General features: G+C 38.7%; 1 protein-coding gene across 1 annotated transcript in view; it reads right to left on the reverse strand.

The window, feature by feature from the left end:
- LOC139708945 (uncharacterized) overlaps positions 1 to 20,063 on the reverse strand; it is a 206,720-nt gene that overhangs the window by 93,153 nt on the left and 93,504 nt on the right. Inside the window, exons 11-12 of the mRNA XM_071620914.1 lie at positions 5,141 to 5,299; positions 270 to 432 (exon numbers count right to left, since the gene is read on the reverse strand). Coding sequence (XP_071477015.1) covers positions 270 to 432; positions 5,141 to 5,299 — 322 coding nt within the window. The remainder of the gene's footprint in view (positions 1 to 269; positions 433 to 5,140; positions 5,300 to 20,063) is intronic.

The raw sequence follows: 20,063 nt of genomic DNA on the forward strand, positions 1-20,063 counted from the left end.
GTTAATGATATAAACAGTGCTTGCAAATTGGGCATTAGCTTTTAATCTCTTTTGATGCCAGGCACGTTCTTGTCAAAAGTGGTGGCATAATGTTTTCTTTGTTCATACTCTCTGTGATGTGAAGAAAGGAAATTTATTTTAAACACCATCAAAATGTAGCTGGAAATACATCATTGTAAGTCATACCAGCGATGCGAGCAACTACTTAAACCTGGCAACTGTTTGGCCCTGAAACCGGTGATATAAACTCTGTTGGCTTGTCGACTTACCAAGGCTGGGCGTGGAAGGGGCAGAGGCGGTGACCACACCATCGGGGATGCTGTCCGAGACGGGGTTGGAGGACGACGCCTCCTGCATGTTGGCTGAGAGGGCGCCACAGATGGCTCGCAGCTCGGCCAATGAGAGGGGCTGGAGGGTCCAATGGGGCTTACCCTGTGTAAATCGTAAAATTAGTGCCTCATTAGATTTCTTCTTAACCCGTTGACGACGAGTCCAGTGCATACTCAGGCAGGTACGTGTCTATGGGAAATGCGTGTTGTAGCAAAGTCAGTCCGTCCTCAACGGAATAATAATTGCCGCAAATATGTCGGAAATGTCTGCCAACAGCAATAAACTGTAGTTAACAGTGGAACGACTGGCCTTCGCAGTTAATCGCAGTAAACTCTGCCAGCCTATCCATTGACATCTACCCTAAACCACAGGCATCCAATCCCAAAGGCTGAAAGTTTGAAATGATGTCCCCCACACTAAAAAAATCCCAAACCACAATATCATCACTTCCCTCCCTTCTATTTTGTACAAGCAACTGTTCCTGATGAAAAGAATTCAGCACTTGCAGAACTTGATGCTATCATTTTAGGATACTTAAGGCATCCATCCAGTCATTTTTTTAGTTTGAAAAACATTTGTGACCCACTACAACAAAAGATCTGGAAGTCGAGGGAGGTCGATTTTCTGAAAATGGCACGGCATCATTTCCATACTCTTCCACTTTAATTTCATATAAACAGGACTCACAAAAGTACTCAGTTGCGGAGACATTGATGATTTTATGAGCCATGTTGAATGGTCTAGGAAATCAGCGTTTTGAGAAAATCACCTTCAAAGTTTGCTTTACGACGCAATCGTGATCAAGGGGAGGTAAGACAGTTTACACCTCTTGACAATAGATTAATGTCTGTTCATTGCAACCTCCGCGATGTGCACTCAAGCTTAGCACCAGTGGTCTATGCACGACCAATCAGTAACCAGGATGCAACGCACTGACCAATAAGATCACTCCCTTGTTTCTAGGGGAAGAGTCTATCTGCCACCCAAAATCCAAATCTTCGGACACATTTCTGTTCCATTAAAAAGTAGGAAAATCATGGCCCAAAAAATGATAATTTCTTGCCTTTCCTTTTCATTTAGCTTCAAAATTTTGGCAGATGATAGATGAAACATCAGACTACAAAATTAAGCAAACAAGGCAATCGCCAAATTGTGTCTCGCCCATTCGCGTACAAGGAATTAATATTTTTTATAACTCCCAGAAGTTAATTGACCTGCTTATGACCTTTGACCTTGTGGTGACCTTCAATACCCTAAGGGACATTTACCATCCAAGTTTGGTCACAAACGGACAAAGGGATCAAAAGTGATGAGCCATAATCGAAACGCGCCATAAAAACTTAACATTGGGCCCTAAAAATTTGTTGACCCCTTTCTGTGACCTTTGACCTTGTGATGACCTTTAACTCCCCAAGGGACATCTACCGTCCAAGTTTGGTCACAAACGGACATAGGGATCAAAATTTATGAGCCACAATCAAAACGCGCCATAAAAACATAACATTGGGCCCTAAAAGTTTGTTGACCCCTGTCTGTGACCTTTGACCTTGTGACGACCTTCCCCTCCCCAAGGGACATGTTCCATCCAAGTTTGGTCACAAATGGACAAAGGGATCAAAAGTCATGAGCCATAAACGAAATGCACCCTAAAAACTTAACATTCGGCCCTAAAAGTTCGTTGACCCCTGTCTGTAACCTTTGACCTTGTGGTTACCTTCAACTTCCCAAGAGACATCTACCATCACCCAAGTTTGATTGCCATTGTAGCAACATGTGCTGAGTTATGTGTGATCAGAGAGTCTTGCAAGTAAACTTTAACGTATGACCACAAATGACCTTTGACCTTATCATGTGACCTCTTATGGCACCATAACATGAAGGTACCCCCAGTGCATCCATCACCCAAGTTTGATTGCTATTGTAGCAACATGTGTCGAGTTACGAGTGATAAGAGAGTCTTGCAAGTAAACTTTAACGTATGACCTCAAATGACCTTTGACCTTATCCTGTGACCTCCAACGGCACCATAACATGAAGGTACCCCCAGTGCATCTATGACCCAAGTTAGGTTGTAATCCAAGCAACTTATGTGAAGTTATTTGTCAAAAGAGAGTCTTGCAGGTAAACTTTAACATAGAAAAGAGGGTCTTGCACATACCCTTTAATATATGACCTCAAATGACCTTTGACCTCATCACATGACCTCTGACAACACCATAACATGAAGATACCCCTAGTGCTTCTATCACCCAAGTTGTGGCTGCCATTGCTGTAACAGTTGCCAAGTTATGCATCATAAGAGAGTCTTGCAGGTAAACTTTAACATTTGTGACGGACGACGGACGACGGACGACGGACGACGGACGGACGACGGACGGACGACGGACGGACGACGGACGGACGACGGATGGACGCCATTTGGATCCCTTAGTCTCGCCTTCACCTCCGGTGGGCGAGACAAAAACAGAAATTCGATGGTTTTGACAAATTACGATGACCCGACTTCGAACTCCATTTTCTCGGCTCAACCATCAGTGACTTTCAGATCTTTTTGTTATAGCGGGTCACATTTTTGTGAAGAAGCAACTAACAACAAAATCAAAGATGGTATTTTTTGCCCCTTCTTGTTTATTGGGTCCTACCTCACTCCAGCCATCACCCCCACCCCCCCCCCCCACACACACATACTTCACTTCCAGTTATCTGTATGGACAGTGTGCCAAAACCCCCACTCCACCCCTCAATGCCCCCCCCCCCCCCCCACCTCTGCCTGTCAAGAGTGGCTCCATAAATGGGCACAGGATGGAATGCCATCAGAAATATTTGTCCTAATTGTATTCTCCTCCCATAGTTGTTGGTTGGTTGTTTGTTTGTTTGTTTTCATAATTTGGCATCAGGCATGGATAAAAAAAAAAAGATGAAATAAAGATTGACACTAAATATGATAAAGATTGATGCCAGTTATCCATACAGACATAATCTGTCAGGAAGAAATATTTTTGTCTCGCAGTTGTCAAGAATTCTCACCAGTCCTGCACATACTGTTGAATTGAAGCTATTAAAAATGTTTTTATCTCACAGTTGTAGAGAATTCTCACTTGACGTGTACACTCTTTTGAACTGTACAGGTATATCTTCAAAGCCATTATAATGTTTTCATCTCACAGTTGTAGAGAATTCTCATGTGTACATACTTTTGAACAGTATATCTTCAAAGCCATTATGTTTTCATCTAACAGAGAATTCCCATTAGATCTGTGCATACATTGTACTTCTGAACTGCATATCTTCAAAGCCACTGAACTATAGGAGTGCCAAGAGCAATTTCATAAGGTGCATGCAATTCAATCCCACAGAGTTAGCACTAGACATGATTGGTTCAATGACAAGACATGCATTATACAAAGTAATGACATTCATACAAGTTAAAAAAAAACCAAACTATATAGGTAATGAAATTTTCTAGACTGCAATGTTCCTTTCATGTATTCAGTTGTCATGTCTCTCTCACTGATATACTGCCTTTGAAAGGATTAAATACACTGTATGAAGTATTTGCACCTTTTCATCACATAAACGCAATCACCCCACTGCAGATGCCTGGTCAACTTCCACATCTTTAATAGGCAAATGATCACATCATTTTTTACCTATAATAGGAGAATTAGTGTGTGGCTAAAGATTCATTTGGCATTCTTGCTGCATTCCTTATCAGATAGTGTTACTATAAGCAGGGCCCGACACTAACGGTGGCCCGGTGGCCCGGGGCCACCAAAAATGAAAGTCGGGCCACCAAATTTTAAAAAAGGGCAAATTTGGTGGCCCGCCTCGGGCCACCAATTTTTTTTGAAAAGTATGTCAATAAATTCGTAACTTTTTGCGCCGGAAATTAGCATTTAAATTTGTTCACAGGATGGATGAAAAGGACTGAATGAATGCCTGAGAGTGAGTGTTGCAAGTTTGTTGAAGTTTATTTATGAGTAGATATGTCCAACTTCTAATTCTTACTATCATAAATCTTAAATATTTGACTCATTAAAAAAAAGGACTTTTAATGTTTTTTATTGTTGTTGTTTTTTGGGACACCAAATTTTTCTCTCGGGCCACCAAAAATTTGAAATTTAGCATTTTGGTGGCCCCATCGGGCCACCAAACAAAAAAGTTAGTGTCGAGCCATGCTATAAGGATACCATAACGCAAGATATTTTCGCAAATTGGAGCCAAACGGCATGAAATTTTTGCAGATTGCCACATTGTTCAATGAAATAGTTCAGACAAGAGCTTTCACATATATTTTAATTTTGCAAATTTTGGCTCTCACAAAATTCAAGAAATTAAAATGCACACAAACTTTTCTGGTTTTACAGAATGAAATATTTTTGATCACACCAATCCATCCATGAATACTTAACACTCTGCTTTGAAATAGTAGGACTAGTTTTTAAGGACTATTTTTGCAAGTTTTAGAACTACAAGGCTGCCTTACATACTCTCAGGAACCACATACATACATTATATCAATCCTTAGTGGATTAGCCCAGATACAACTAGAAATAGTCAGCATCATTACAAGTATTCACAAGGATGCCTCATGGGATCTAAACAATAATCAGCACAGGTTATCTCAGGTTTATCATTTTTTTGTTGTTGAAAACTCCATCCCACAGATGCACAGTGATTTAAAATGATTCTTATCATCGTCATCTGCACACATGGTTCGGTCCTCATCATGACAGGGAGAAATACACACTGTCTAATGGCTCAAGAAAAAATGGAGTGCAATGTTTTACCAGTTATTTTGTTTCCATACCTGAAACTCGACTACAAGTAGGCTGCTGAGGGGGCCGCTGTGACAGGCATCTATGTGCCAGTTCTTGAGCTGGTCCGTGGGCGTCGACTGGACCACAGCCTTGGTCGAGGTGCTCAGGAGAACGATGTGGTGGCGGTTGATGCACAGTATACGGTGAGCCTACAGGGGGAATACATAATATATCTTATGTTGATATACATACTGCTAAATTGATGAACATATATAAACAAATATTGGAATCATAGAAATATATATATATAGACAGACAGGCATGAAAGTAGATAGATAGGCAGATACTCAGTAGATAACAGAAAGAAAAAAAGAAAGACAGATAGATAGATAGATAGATATACAGATAGATAGATAGATAGATAGATAGATAGATAGATAGATAGATATACAGATAGATAGATAGATAGATACATGTAGATAGATAGAGGAGGCATATAAAGTACTCAACTCTCATAAAAACTCACAGTGATCTTGATTAGAAGTAGTTCACCTAGACCAAAAATCTCTCACAAAGTTTCCTGGTTTCCAAACAATTCACAGATAGTGCTTGTCTGGGCACACTGATGATCCACCACAACACACAGCACACAGTTAGTAACACTTCCACGGAAAAGTTCACACCTCAAAACTTTTATAACTTTGATACCGCACTTTTATATCTCAGAGCAAACAGCTCATAACAGAGGTTGCCTTATGGAACGTTGGTACACAGCTAGTCTGATCTCTAGACACATCTTATGCCCTTGTGTGATTCAAACAGTGATGCATGGTCCCAGAAACATTTGTCTACAACTGGTGAATGCAACTTGCAGTAATATTCATTTCTAGAAACATTTACAGTAAATTATGACCATTGCCATGGAGAAGATGCATCTGATACTCATGTTGTTTAAATTTCAAATACTAGTAACAGGCTCATCCAATAAGATACCGGCATGAAATATAGACAAATATGAACGTGGCATCTTCTATGAAAAGCTTTTGTCAATTCCTCCCCCCCCCCCACCCCCATAACCTTGAACCAAGATAATAGTGTATATAACAAACAAAATGATCCGATTTCCCTGACCACAGTGGGGTGTCCAGAGACATGTTTGCAGACTCAATTGTGACCACCTCAGAGTTCATGTCATATTTTGGGTAATAAAGGGTGACTTGGGTCAGCAGTGGTGGAAAACAGTGTTTGCTTTACAAAGAAATCAAACGCCATTCACATCTGATAGATATTGGCATTCTCAGCACGATTCCTCTTTGACGTGCAATTGGGATTATATTTCTCGCATGTGTGGAAGACATAACTGTATAAAGAACACACAAAGAGCAGTTAATTCTGCATTTACTCCCTTGAACGCTGTTGAGAATGGCTTTCAACCATTCTTCCATGCATCAGAAATGGGTGTATACCCACTTCTTCATCAATTCGATAAACTGAGATTGGCCACTACCAAGCCTGCTGGGTAGCGCTCAGGGAGAACATACAATGTACGTGTACATAATAATAATGTACATCAAATAGCATAAACACAAAACAAAGCAGTTTGTCATACAGTGTTGCTATCTGCTGGCTGGCTTTTCCCCGTAAAGTGCTCTTAACTTTTGAATGTGGATAGGGTCCACTTGAAACCAGAGCAGATAGGGGTATGGGAGGGGAGGGTGTCTGGTGACCCAATCAGTGCAGAGCTCACACCTACACAGTACATGTTTCAACCCCACCCCATCATAAACTGGTGATTCATCCCCGTCATACACACCGGAATGTGTAAATATGTCAAGTGCGAAATTCACGAGATTGCAACCCCTCTTAAAAAGGTTATCACTGACTCCAGGACCAAAACTCTTCAGCCAGTTCCAAGACGGAAGATGATAAATTCTAGTTTTCTGCTCCTTCTCCTTCTCTCATAAAAGGAGTGATATGGACTCAAATTCCTGAAGCCACTTTATTCCACTGACCTACAGATTAACAGTGACCCCCATCCCCTTTCCTGGATGTCTGTCAAAGGCCAAATGTAATATAATTTGTCATTGGCACAGAGATATACTCTAGAGTATAAACATATGTTTTTATCACTTGTGCTGCCTATCACGAAGATATATTGACTGAATGAATTTAGGGTAAACACCCAGCAAATTCATACTGCAAATATACCGTATATCTACAGCACAAATTTATATGGTTCAATTGATGTTGTTTTCATAATAGCTGGATGCAAAAATGACAAGTCTGTGTACTACCAACTCCTAGAAAGCAAAGTGCTACCTACACAGTAGGCCTACATTGCACCAGCTAAAAATACAACTGCTAAATATATTTCAAACAGATATAATTCTGAGCAGAGCCATAAACCAATAAGAACTACACATACTGCAATGTTGAATTGCGTGCTTTCTGTTCATGTATGTGTATATATAATATTCCCTCCCACCCCCCCCCCCCCCATCATCACATTTCTTCAATAAAGTTGCGTAAATACCAGTAAGTCATGCATGAAAGCAGGTTTTTCTGTATGATTTAAAGGGACTGTACAGTACTGGTTGAGGTGGGGATTCATGTTTTGAACATTCCTTAGAGAGATAATGAGAAATAAGAAAGAGCATGTAAATATTAAGAAGGATTCAACATTTATTTGATGAAAATTGGTTTTCAAATGGCTGAGATATCAAAAAAAAAAGGATAATAATAAAACGCGACAGGCCACGCCTTTTATTATGATCTCTTTGTTTCACTTTTTTTTTGCTATCTCAGCCATTTCCAAATCGATTTTCATCAAATAAACTTTTGATACCCCTTAGAATTGCATGCTCTTGGACATCTCATAGAGTGGTTTCTGAATATCTCGCAAAACGTTAAAAGCTAAATCCTCACCTCAACCAGAACTGTACACACCCTTTAAACGTGGAGAGGTGAAGTGCCAGAAGGCAGAAATATGTTTTGCCACAATGTGAACATATCATATGGGTATCCTAGATGGGATGAGTCCCTATATTGTACCAATTAGAGTCCTTGATCCTCACAAAGTTACTTGGCAGCTCCAAGAAGGAATTCCTATATTACTCTTCATTCAGAAATGCACGTTTGTGACCGTGCATCACAAAACCAACAAAAAGTCGCACGTACCCCTTGATTTTACGCGAGGACTAAAAAAAAAGGTGAAATGGGTCAAACGAGTCAATCTTGGGTTTTTCATATATTCTGAAAGAGCTACCCTTCTTCTACATTATCCTTTAGTTTGGGATCAGAACATGAATGGGAAAGTGTGTTTTCAGCAGTTTTTCTACGACCCTTTCTTTTGGGGGGGGGGGGGGTGGGGGACGACAGTAGAATGATCAGCTATGTCTTTAATAGAGAACCACTTTCATTTCTTGAAATCCTTTGCACAGTCTTCACTTTCAAGTCTAATAACTTTTGAAAGGATAATGCTACTGCTCTGAAAGTTAGCATTATTCATGGACAGAATGTGTTCAAATAACATGCTCAATATCAGCTTAATATGATAATCCCTTCATTGTCGTCATTCTGGTGGTTTACATCCTGATTTTTGTCCCTTTCATCGCACAGCTAGCATGGCTTGGTAAATATTAAGCACTTGAATAGACCCTGTACTTTCTCAGATCACACTTTTCCAGAGTGTGTGCTTTCTTTCCAGTATTTAGATAGGTTAGGAAAGTCCATTTGAATTGAGTTATACATCATTTTAAAGCTTGGAGTCTGCTCTTTCAGAATCTACCCTTAACTAGAAATCATGTCTGGGCAACTTTTTGTTGGTTTTGTGATGCAGGGTCACATTTTGTATCTACATTGTTGTACAGAAAGTTTGAATACTAAAGACCTGCCACATCAGGGCCTTTCATGTCACAAACACCTTGTACAATACATCCCAGATAAATAAATGAGCTCCAATCGTTAAAACCAGAAAGAGAGAAATAGAAGATATATTGAAAGAGATATAGATGGAGAGAAAGAAGAGATAGATAGAAGGAAAGATAGATAGACAGAGAGAGAGAGATCGTTAGGCCAAATCATACGAGATGGTGCTAGCACCACTAAACGCTTCACCACAAAAGCCCACACAATGGACCTCGACCCCATACACAGCATTAGATAATGAGAAGGCATCCTCCAGCAGGGCAAATAGCAACCGATTATTGCCGTTCTCAAGGTAAAACCTCTAAAAGGACTACCGCCCGGACTGGCATCTCCGCTCCAGAAAGATGCACCAATTAGTCGAGCTGACATCTTGTCCCAGCAGTGTCTATTTGCTCCACGTCTGCAGTGCACGGATTTCTGCCAAAATTTTAGATGGCCTCTTGTTATTGGAGGAATTAGCCGCAATGCAAACTTGTCTGGGCTTGGTGTAGAAACTGATAAAAAGACTGCAAACAAAGGGTGGTTCGACTCATGGCATTGTAATTTTATTGATGATCTATCTCAGATTTCAAGTTAGAATGTTACCTTGGCACATATGCTCCTGGCAACAAATTACTCGGAGGGTAAACAGGGCATAAAGAAAGATTCCAATGACAAACAAGTTCTACCCTACCCCTACCATGTGACCTCCCTTTCCTATCATGGGTAATGGCCGGTCCATGCCTGTGTAGATACATGCATGTAGCATCCCATTCAAATGACTTAAATCATAGTCTGAGTTTGAGTTTAGATTTAAGAAAAATATCAAATGTGCTTCAGCATGATAAAATACAGAAAACTACTGAACAATGGTGATGCCGTCACATATCCCCTGCACAGTACTAGGCACTAATCATGAGGTATGGTATTTTGTACATAATAGCACTGCTGCATATGGATTTGAAACTGAGACCTTAAATAGTAGATTTCATATTTAAACTAGCCCACTGAACTAACTTACCAGATATATAATCAATTTCTCTTTTGGTAGGAAGCAATTAAAGAATGGCACCACATATATTCCAAGTGTATCATTGGTGCACGCATAGGCTGGCTCTTGTATTTTTCCACTCAGAAAATTGTAAGTTAACCCGTTGAGGACGAGTTCCGAGTATGCTCGGGCAGGTGTCTATGGGAAATGCGTGTTGTAGCAAAATCAGTCCGTCCTCAACGGGTTAAAATACATGAAGACAGGCACATTATACACGTTGGTTCTTCTTTAATTTTTTTTTCTCATTAATTTCTTGAACCTGATTATGGCAAGTACTTACATTTGATTGTTTTATTTCATGACTCTAAATCAAGTTCTTTTACTATGCTTTATTGTCTCAAAAAAAAAACCAACTCTTAGCAGATTGTGGCCATTAAGTACCCATTAAAGTCAATACACTCCAGCATCAGATGACTGTTTGTTGAATGAAGTTGTTATATTTCCCCATTTGTGAAAATAAATCACTCCCTTTTAATGATCATATGAGTATGCAACTAATCATCAGCTGAGATGGGCCTGTCCTTGGGGAAAACACTGTAGTTTGAATGCAGAAACATACACACAGCTCCACTAACGATCAAGAAGAGATTGATATCATAAACTTTAATATGCAAAACAAGGTATGTGTATCTGTTGTCGTTGCATAATGATATATCCATGATATATGGAATGTTTGTTTGGTATGAGATATGAGGGGAAAACAACAAATAACCCCCCCCCCCCCCCCCCGAAGAATTACCCAGATCATTTGCCTCTGACTCTCATGATCAAGATTCAAAAAGTATGCAATCCCTCTCCATTTTTTTTTTTTTGGGGGGGGGGGGTGGTGCTAAATATGTAGACTTTTTTTAATACTGAATATTTGTTTAAAGTTCATAAATATTTGATGGACAGGTCATGCACATTGTGACACAGCTATTGTAATTGGTCATTGTTTGCTATTAACCAGTTGAGGACGAGTCCCGATCGAGCATACTCAGGCAGGGGTCTATGGGAAATGCGTGTTCTAGCAAAATCAGTCCATCCTCAACAGGTTAAAGGGACTCATTTAAGTGCCTAAACATTGAAACTCAAAACATGTTTAGAAATGCATTTTGGAAGCATGATTACAAACAAGCTCCTTTGAAAGTCTGAAATCCCTCGCCGAGTATCGCGCTTCAGCAATGATGCATACCTTTAGTATCTACGATAAACTTGCTAGCTACCCCACATTGGATTACTTAGTGTTAGATGACCCTGCTGAGAAGAGATACGATGTACATAAAAAAAATATATATATATCTGCTACATGCTCTGACTCCACTGCCAGAGATACACATTTGACCCTGTTCTCTCGCATCAAATTTTCAGAAAATAATACTTCCTGTTGATTAGGAGGGCGTACATACAATGCACATCCCACATTTGCATAGCATGGCTAAAAATCAAAGTTGGAGTGAGTGCTGGTGGCTCATTGCCTAGCAGTCACCCATATCAACCAGTCTGCTTTCAACCTTTTTGCCATCAAAATCCTTTTATTAGGTGATCCGAGTATCCTCTCGGATCACCTTCTGTATCTGTACTGATTCTTTCTTCTTCTTCTTCTTCTTTTTCTTCTTCTTTCTCCTCAAAATTTGTGTATCGATTAGCTCAGAAAGTGTTCTTCCTATCAATTTCAAACTTATACTATATATGTATCATGTCCCAAAGATGACGGGTCTAATAAAATCATAGTGATCAGTCGACCGTGACGTCACTATGACGTCAGTATATGAAAACACATTCTCAATCATATCTCATCAATGGAACGGAATTTTTCAATGAAATTTACGTCACATTCAAGTTATGCGCATTCTACTCATATTCTCAAAATTCATATTTTCTCTTCAAACGCGCGCGTTGAAATATTTGTATGCTCAAATCGAGCTAAAATTTTTTTTGCACATGTTTCAGACCATTTGGAGCATTTTTTGAAAAATTGAAAAAATTGGACGGACGCGTACGCACGCACACATATACGCATGCACAGCTCATATGCAATAGAAATTTCCCGTTTTTTACGTTTATCGGATGCCTGAAATGTCAAGGAATATTTCTACCAAGTTTCAAGTCAATCCGACTCAATATGACGTCGTACGGGCCCGTCAAAGTTGAAATTCCGCGCGCACGTCAATGGCGATATACAGTGCAACAATGCCAAAAAACCGCCAATTTTAAATCCGATATTACTCGTCAGGATGGACAGTGACCCCCCATTTTCTTTTTATATTCTGAAAGCTGATGAGTTGTACATGTCATTTCATGGGTTGGCGATGCTGAAAAAATGATTAAAAGATATCAAATTTCTTAATAAAATAAGAAAAGTAAATTTTCAAAATGACGTCATCAAATTTCAAGTTCACTTGAGCGTATCTCACAAATCCTTTGCCAATTTTCACCCAGATTTCAGTATGATGTAGCTTATTAAATACTCTTTCATTAATGTGATAACAACATTTTGATTGGATGACGACATTACCTCATAAAAATGGATTGAATGTAACCTTTTCAAATTTGACCAGTTTACGTGTTATCTCTATGGGAGTGCAGTTTTTCTGGAAATGAAAATTGACATGACTGTCTTTTTCTAGCACTAGCTCACTTATGCTTCGGTGAATTTCTCCCAGATTTTGATATGTTGTAGCTGAGACTTTGGGCTATTGTTAGTGTGCCCTCAATTTTTTCATACGGTGTCGGGATCACGTCCAAAAACTTGGTTGAAATTAAAGCTTATCTTCGATGTATTTTCATATTCCTTTCTTTTTGCAACTTTCTTTCCAATAACTCAAGAAAAGCAAGCTCTATCAGCCCAATATTTTGTACATGTTTAGTTCATGTCACGTACATTATTTCATAAAATAACAACTACTTGATAGGACACCATCTTGGGTATGTAAATTAGGGTCAAAGGTCATAAATGTTTTATCCTGTATCTTGGTGAATACATGTCCTATCTTTCCCATATTTTGCACACGCAAAAACCATGTTACAAGAATCATTTCACAAAATAACCACTTTTTGCTCAGATGCCATCTTTCTGTGCAAAGTGGGGTCAAAGGTCATATGTACTTCTTTTTGTATCTTCGTTATGACGTGTTATCTCTATGGGAGGGAATTTTTCTAGATGTGAAAATTGACATGACTGTCTTTATCGAGCACTAGCTCACTTACCCTTCCGTGAATTTCTCCCAGATTTTAATATGTTGTAGCTGAGACTTTGCGCTATCGAAAGTGTGCCCATTGTTTATCATACGGTGTCGGAATCATGCCAAAAATCGTGGTTGAAATTAAAACTTATCTTCGATGTATTGAGATATTTCTTTCTTTCTGCAACTTTCTTTGCAATAGCCCAAGAAAAACATACCCTATCACCCCCATATTTTGGACATGTTTAGTTCATGTCACGTACATTATTTCATAAAATAACAACTACTTGATCGGACACCATCTTGGGTATACAAAGTAGGGTCAAAGGTCATAAATGTTTCATCCTGTATCTTGCTGAATACATGTCCTATCTTTCTCAGGTTTTGCACACGCAAAGACCATGTTACAAGGATCATTTCACAAAATAACCACTTTTTGCTCACATGCCATCTTGGCTGTGCAAAGTGGGGTCAATGGTCAAATATACTTCATTCTGTATCTTCGTTATAGTGTATACGGAATATGGTACCAAAGATGGCAGACCTGACTCCCTTTTCTAAATGAGAATCCAAACATCACACGGCCAATGTCCCTAAACACAGATGAAACCTGTATGGTCATGCCTATATTGGGATCAGGACACAAATCATCGATTTTCGAAAAGATCGGATCACCTAATTTGTCAGTGTTGACAAATTCCAAGTCTAGTTGTTGTTGTTGTTGTTGTTGTTGTTGTTGTTGTTGTTATTATTGTTATTATTATTGTTATTATTATCATAACTTATTTGGCATTTGCAAAACAATACAAGTGATAACAGAGAAACAAATAAAACAAGCAAAACAAAAAAAAAACCAAAGTGTCAGGCTTTCCCTGTTGAGCTTCCCTAAGGAGCCGGGTTGGAAAAAAGTAATCAAAATCGCTATGGCTCTTGGGCCTTGGGCCACTTAATCCTAATTACATTCTACACCTTACAGATATTAATTGCCTAATAAATTGGCCCTGAATGGGACTGTCTCTTCTTTTCACCTGAGTGGGCATGTCTAGCAGGCAGGTTAATTTAAATTGTAATTCATTAAAAAAAAATCAACACCTTTAACCTTGTCGAAACTGCGCTGCAATGAGGTCTTTTGATTCGACAGCAAATGCTGCAGAAGTCCTGATTGGGCCTAAAAAGAAAAAAGATTCAAATTATTTGAAAGTATTCTGCATGGGAAACATCCATGATAGAACCGATGCAGCCGTGACTTTGAAGATAATGAAGTAGAAATCCACGCCATTGCAAGGATCTGAAATGCTGAATGTCTTAGATTCTAACTACCTGTAGTTTATGGTTCACAGTAAACTTTTAGATACATCTTTTTTTTTGTAAACTTGCAGTTAAATCTCTCATAGCCACAACTTGTGTACACATGTATTATACAGACCATGGTCTTTCATAAATGTATCCAAGATACAATGTAGGATGCACTGTGAAGACTAATGTAAACCCGGATGTCAAAGTACGCTGGTGTTAAAGTAAGTTTAGAGGCATACGAGCAAGGTGGATATAACAAAGTAGATTTGACATGAAGGCCCTACTATAGTCTACTATGCAGTACATATTGCCCACATTTTGCACAATGCCAAAAGAATAGTGCATGGGAGAGGGGTGATGTGTATATCGTACTATGCTTTATGAATATATGTCCATCTTCCATGAGCCACTCTTATGTATCATTAAATAAAATACACTTCAAACTAATCCTGCATACAATGAATTGCTTTGACAGGTATACGTAGCAATTCTTTTCAACACAACATATCACTTTAAGAATATTCCTTCCATAAAATCAGATTGGGTTCTACCAGATACCTGGTATGTCAAAATGGTATAAAAATTCTAATAAAAGAAAAAATGAGACAGCACAAATTTTCATATTAAAGGCATAATTTACCATTTGCAGATGAAACAAAAACCTAGCATTAGTGCTTTAAAATAGTTCTAAAATAAGAGTTAGGGATAGAATCAACCACTGTAACAATTTGAATCAGTAAAATTGATGTTACGTATTGTTAAATATACAAAATGTGAACAATAGTTATAATAAAAATGCTTTCAGACTAAACTGTCTACAGTTACTGTTTAATGAGAAAAATACAGATATCTCCTTATATTTTGGGCTTTATTGCAAAAATTTTATATGATAGGATGTTTTATGGTACAATAGACCTTCACATATGCATTAAATGTCATATCTTGAAAATGTTTTAAATCACTGTTCCCAAAGGTAAACAGGACCTTTAAGAATGCATGTATCCATGGCATCTCAAAGTCTTTGAATCACATGAATGAAATATGCCTCTGCTGTTTCATCTACAGAGGCAAAAAGATGATCAAAAACTTCTCACAAGCATCACCAATTTTTTGCATTCTTCAGGATGGCTCATATGTCACTGAGCATGGGTCCTCTGACGAACGTGAATGTAGACGAATCCCTAATCAACTACACAAACCTGCTGCTATCGAAGACGAATATCCTGATTAAAAGTATTGCTGTAGGCACACAAATTCAAACCATGGTGCATCTAGACGTAAGCGCCATTTTAGGGAATGGCTACCCAGTGGGGACAGTGCCGTTACAGATCAAATTCCAGCGGGACCATGCAGTTTATGCTGATGTCATTATTAAAGACTTGTTATGCTCTCTCATACACTTAGTCAGCTGTCCCATTTGGAAACAAAAAAAAAAGGAAAGAAACATGCCTTTGAGATATTTTGGTGCGACTACATCAGCAAAGCCAAAAAGGGGGAAAAAAATTGTCTGCACATTGGGAGCACAACCTTACTTGTCAATGAACGCACTGACGTCCAAAGCCGGCTCGCAGGAGCCAAATTCCCCTGCAAGCCAATTTATTGCGACGTCAGGACTTCGTCCTGAGCTGGCACCTTGTTACCCCTGTGTAGTCAGCTGGCTCTGGATAAACACACCGTAAATACATGTTGCCATTTAGAGAAAGATGATCGAAAACTGTAGCAATTATAATACTGGACAGAGTCTCCCTATAAGCACGAACAGTGGGCTTTCTCATTCTTTGCATCTGATTGCAAACTGAGTAGAAATGTGAACTGGCCTCATATCAATTCATATTTTGGCTTTGTCCTCAGCACTTTCTTTGGCTAATCATTGAAGTGTCAATTTTGACTTTTTTGTTGTTGTTGTATATATCACTCTCTGAGGAGCACAATATGAATGCCTCATAGCAAATATCTTTGCTGGACATTATATGAACACCAATGGTGTTTCCTGTGCATTATTATTCTCTATTATGAATATATACAGTGACAATCACTGATATTAATATACTTCTACATCACATATCCCAACTCCCATTTCAGGTGAGACATATCAAATTTCATACATTTTATCTTGCTTGGCATTTGTTTGTTTGTTTGTTTTTTCACATGTTATTTTTACCTATTTTTAGATAAAAATATTGCATGAGAAGAGAAAGAAATAGAGTAAATGATTTCTCGCAAAAGGGCTTGGTGCAGCCAAAGCCACATCTCCTCTGTGTTTCAACATGGCAATGATAGATTAAGTGGTACTAAAATTATTTCCCATTAACAAAAAAATGCTGCATACTGTACATGTGATACATTATATCGATACATACTTGTATATCCACACTTGTAAGCATGAAAACACACATAGGGCCTACGTGTGTAGTCCATAAATGAAACATCTTTTGTCACAGTGCCCACAAGCAACTGCGGTAGGGGTGAGGTCTGACGTTTCTGACATGGCCATTGGAAACGTTCTCAATCTATTCAAACAGGGCATGTCATTATTCTTTCGCATAGCTTAAAATTTAAAAAAAAAAACCCAATATCAAATTACAATCCTGGGTCTGCAAGTTGACTTCACCAATAACACAGAAGAAGATTTCTGTTTCTGTTTTCTTCCTTTTATTTTAATTTTGCCTGCTTCTGAGCAAAAGATTTCATAAATACACTTATTACACAAGTTACAAAGTGTACTCTCCACAAAATGAGGCCTCTCTTGTCAAATAACACATTGATTTTGTTTGAACAATTTTATGTATGACATGCATTTGCTTATTCTGCTTCCATCTTCCTATATTTTGCATAACATGATTGGGGGGGGGGTATAATTTTTGTATTTGGAAGAATTGATATTTAAATGTGAAGAATCAAAATGAAAATTTATATTTTTAAGGGAAAACAGTAGCTTTTAAGATAAAATATGATATGATACCAGCATCCAAAAGAAAGGTGCTTTTCCATCGAGGACATGCAAAATGCTCTTGTAGCCATTGGCAAGGGTCATGAAAATACATTGACACTCACACACCTATATTGTACACAAACTCACAGACACACACACATACACACACACAGCCATCATCCATAGTACTCCCCCCCCCCCATCAAAAAATAAAAAACATACATGCAATACATAAAGATAGGTCTATCTAAACAGAGACATAATTGCAATATAAGGAAATAGGGGTATAAACACACTCTTCACTGATACTATCAGTGGTAGATTGTAAACTACTTTTCTCCTCTATACTCTGCTGTCATTTTCTCTGTAGGACTATTTACATGACCCAAATGTCAAAGGAGTATTACACTTCCATTATTCTCAGCAATACCTTTTTCATATAATATTATAAAGTACATTCTGTCATACAGTGTAGCACTATACACAGTGTGCAAACATGTAGTCACACACACACACACACATGTATAACTGTAATCCAATTCTGTCAAATAAAAAAAAAACTACCAATTGATGACAGCATAAGATTACAATTCCTTGTATACAAGATTTGAAGTTGGTTTAGACTTTCTTCTGAGTATATTTTTTAACTTTTACACTCGACCAACTCTATCAACTGATAGTACAGTGCATTGTTAATCTTACTTTGAAAGCCAATGATTTATAAGGTCATTCTTGCATATTCTTAACGATATATGATATTTTGACATGATTATTAAAAAAATGAAAGAAAACTAGGACAAAAAAGCAAATAAGATGTATATCTATTGTTTAGTCAGTGATTAATCACTTTCCTTGAGAAAGTCCAAAGCCGGGGCAGATGAAAGGTTTCTATGTCATAAAGTTGATGGAAAACTTGCTATGATTTCTCCAACCAATTACTTTTTTTTTTGGAAGGTTTAACAAGTTGTTTACTTGCTATCACAGAAGAGCGGTCCTCTTCACACATTAAATCTGTGTTGGCCTGGATATGGTGTAGTATTTGCGGGGGGGGGGGGGGGGGGGGGGGGGGGGGGGTGCAGAAAAATACTATTCACATACACACATCTGGGCTTTTCAACTTGACAACAGCATCAACAACAAAAATCACAAGTAGAAAGGCACAAAACAGTAAAACAAAAACACTTTGTGTGTGTGTGTGTGTGTGTGTGTGTGTGTGTGTGTGTGTGTGTGTGTGTGTGTGTGTTTCTGTGCCTGTTGTGTTAATAGATGCCACGCTAGTTACATTGTATATATTCTGAGACTGCATTTAAGACAATCAATCAAGCAGCTCCTCAGAGACTGACATTTTGGATGGAGTTTGATCTAACTCGAGCTGCCTAAACAGCCTCCAAGCTCTCACATCTCTCTCTCTCTCTCTTTCTCTCTCTCTCCATCCACCCTGTGCAGGTGTAGTGCCTGGGCAGCCCTGTTTACGGCCAGAGCTTGACTTGGCATATCCATGGAGACAAATAATGCCCCACAGGCATGCGACTGGTGTAAACCGACTCTATAAATACTGTGATGTGCGATCTGCGACATGGCACATATAATTGCAACATTCGAGCGTAAGTGGAATGACTGATCCCAGTGTCTTTCATTTACACATTTCCTATTAAAAGTTATCCACATAAGACAAGAAACAAACTAAAAAAAAAAAAAAAATTACCTGCATGTAGAATTGAGGGCCAGCATAAAACAATGAATGTTAAATCTTTAAAACTGCAGTACAGTCCGACCTCCCCTATAAGGTCTCCCTTTATACGGATCTCTCTGTTATCCGGATGCGATCTCCTCATGATTATTTTTTTCTTCAATCTAATAATTATGGAGAAAAGGGGGATTTCATACTCAAAGAAAATTCCTACACAAACTCACAAGAATTACATATTATTCCCAACATAATAGCATACATTCACATCTAATTTTCATCTAAATAACATGCATTCAGAAATTCACTGACGGTACCCCCAGATCACCACACGAACATGGACATTAAACTTTTCATTAAATGAGGGCACGGTAAAGGGAATCATTCTTTGGCAGCTGTGAGTAAAGTATGCAGTGAGTCTCCCATCAAGCCAAATCCCTTATCTGGATGAGCACCAGTCCTGACATGTCCGGATAGGAGGGAGAGGTCGGACTGTACTGATTGCACTTTGGCGATATTCATCATTGGAAATCTCAGTCATTTCATACTCCTGCTGTTTTTAAGAAATTTGATTCATACATCAAAGCTCCATTTTATACAAACTACCTTCACCCGCTGAGGACGAGTCCCGAGTATACTCGGGCAGGTGTCTATGGGAAATGCATGTTGTAGCAAAATCAAACCGTCCTCAACGGGTTTAAATAATGTTACATGTATGTTTGTCAACATATTTAGCCATTCCCCTTGTTAAGGGCAGTTACATGGCTCAGTCGGTAGCGCATCTGCCAGGCGATCAAATGGCTTGGGTTGGATTCCCATTAAGTCTAGCTGAGCAATATTGTGTGTAATCGTGCCATCAGCTCTAGTATGAGGCAAGAAAACTCTGTTCCTTTGATGGGACATTAAACCCAGGTCAATCTCCCCTTGTGAGAGGGAG

The sequence above is a fragment of the Diadema antillarum genome, unplaced genomic scaffold, assembly GCF_040938485.1.
Source record: "Diadema antillarum isolate AM-2024a unplaced genomic scaffold, OU_Dant_1.0 seq00001391_RagTag, whole genome shotgun sequence".
In the NCBI taxonomy this organism is placed as follows: Eukaryota; Metazoa; Echinodermata; class Echinoidea; order Diadematoida; family Diadematidae; genus Diadema; species Diadema antillarum.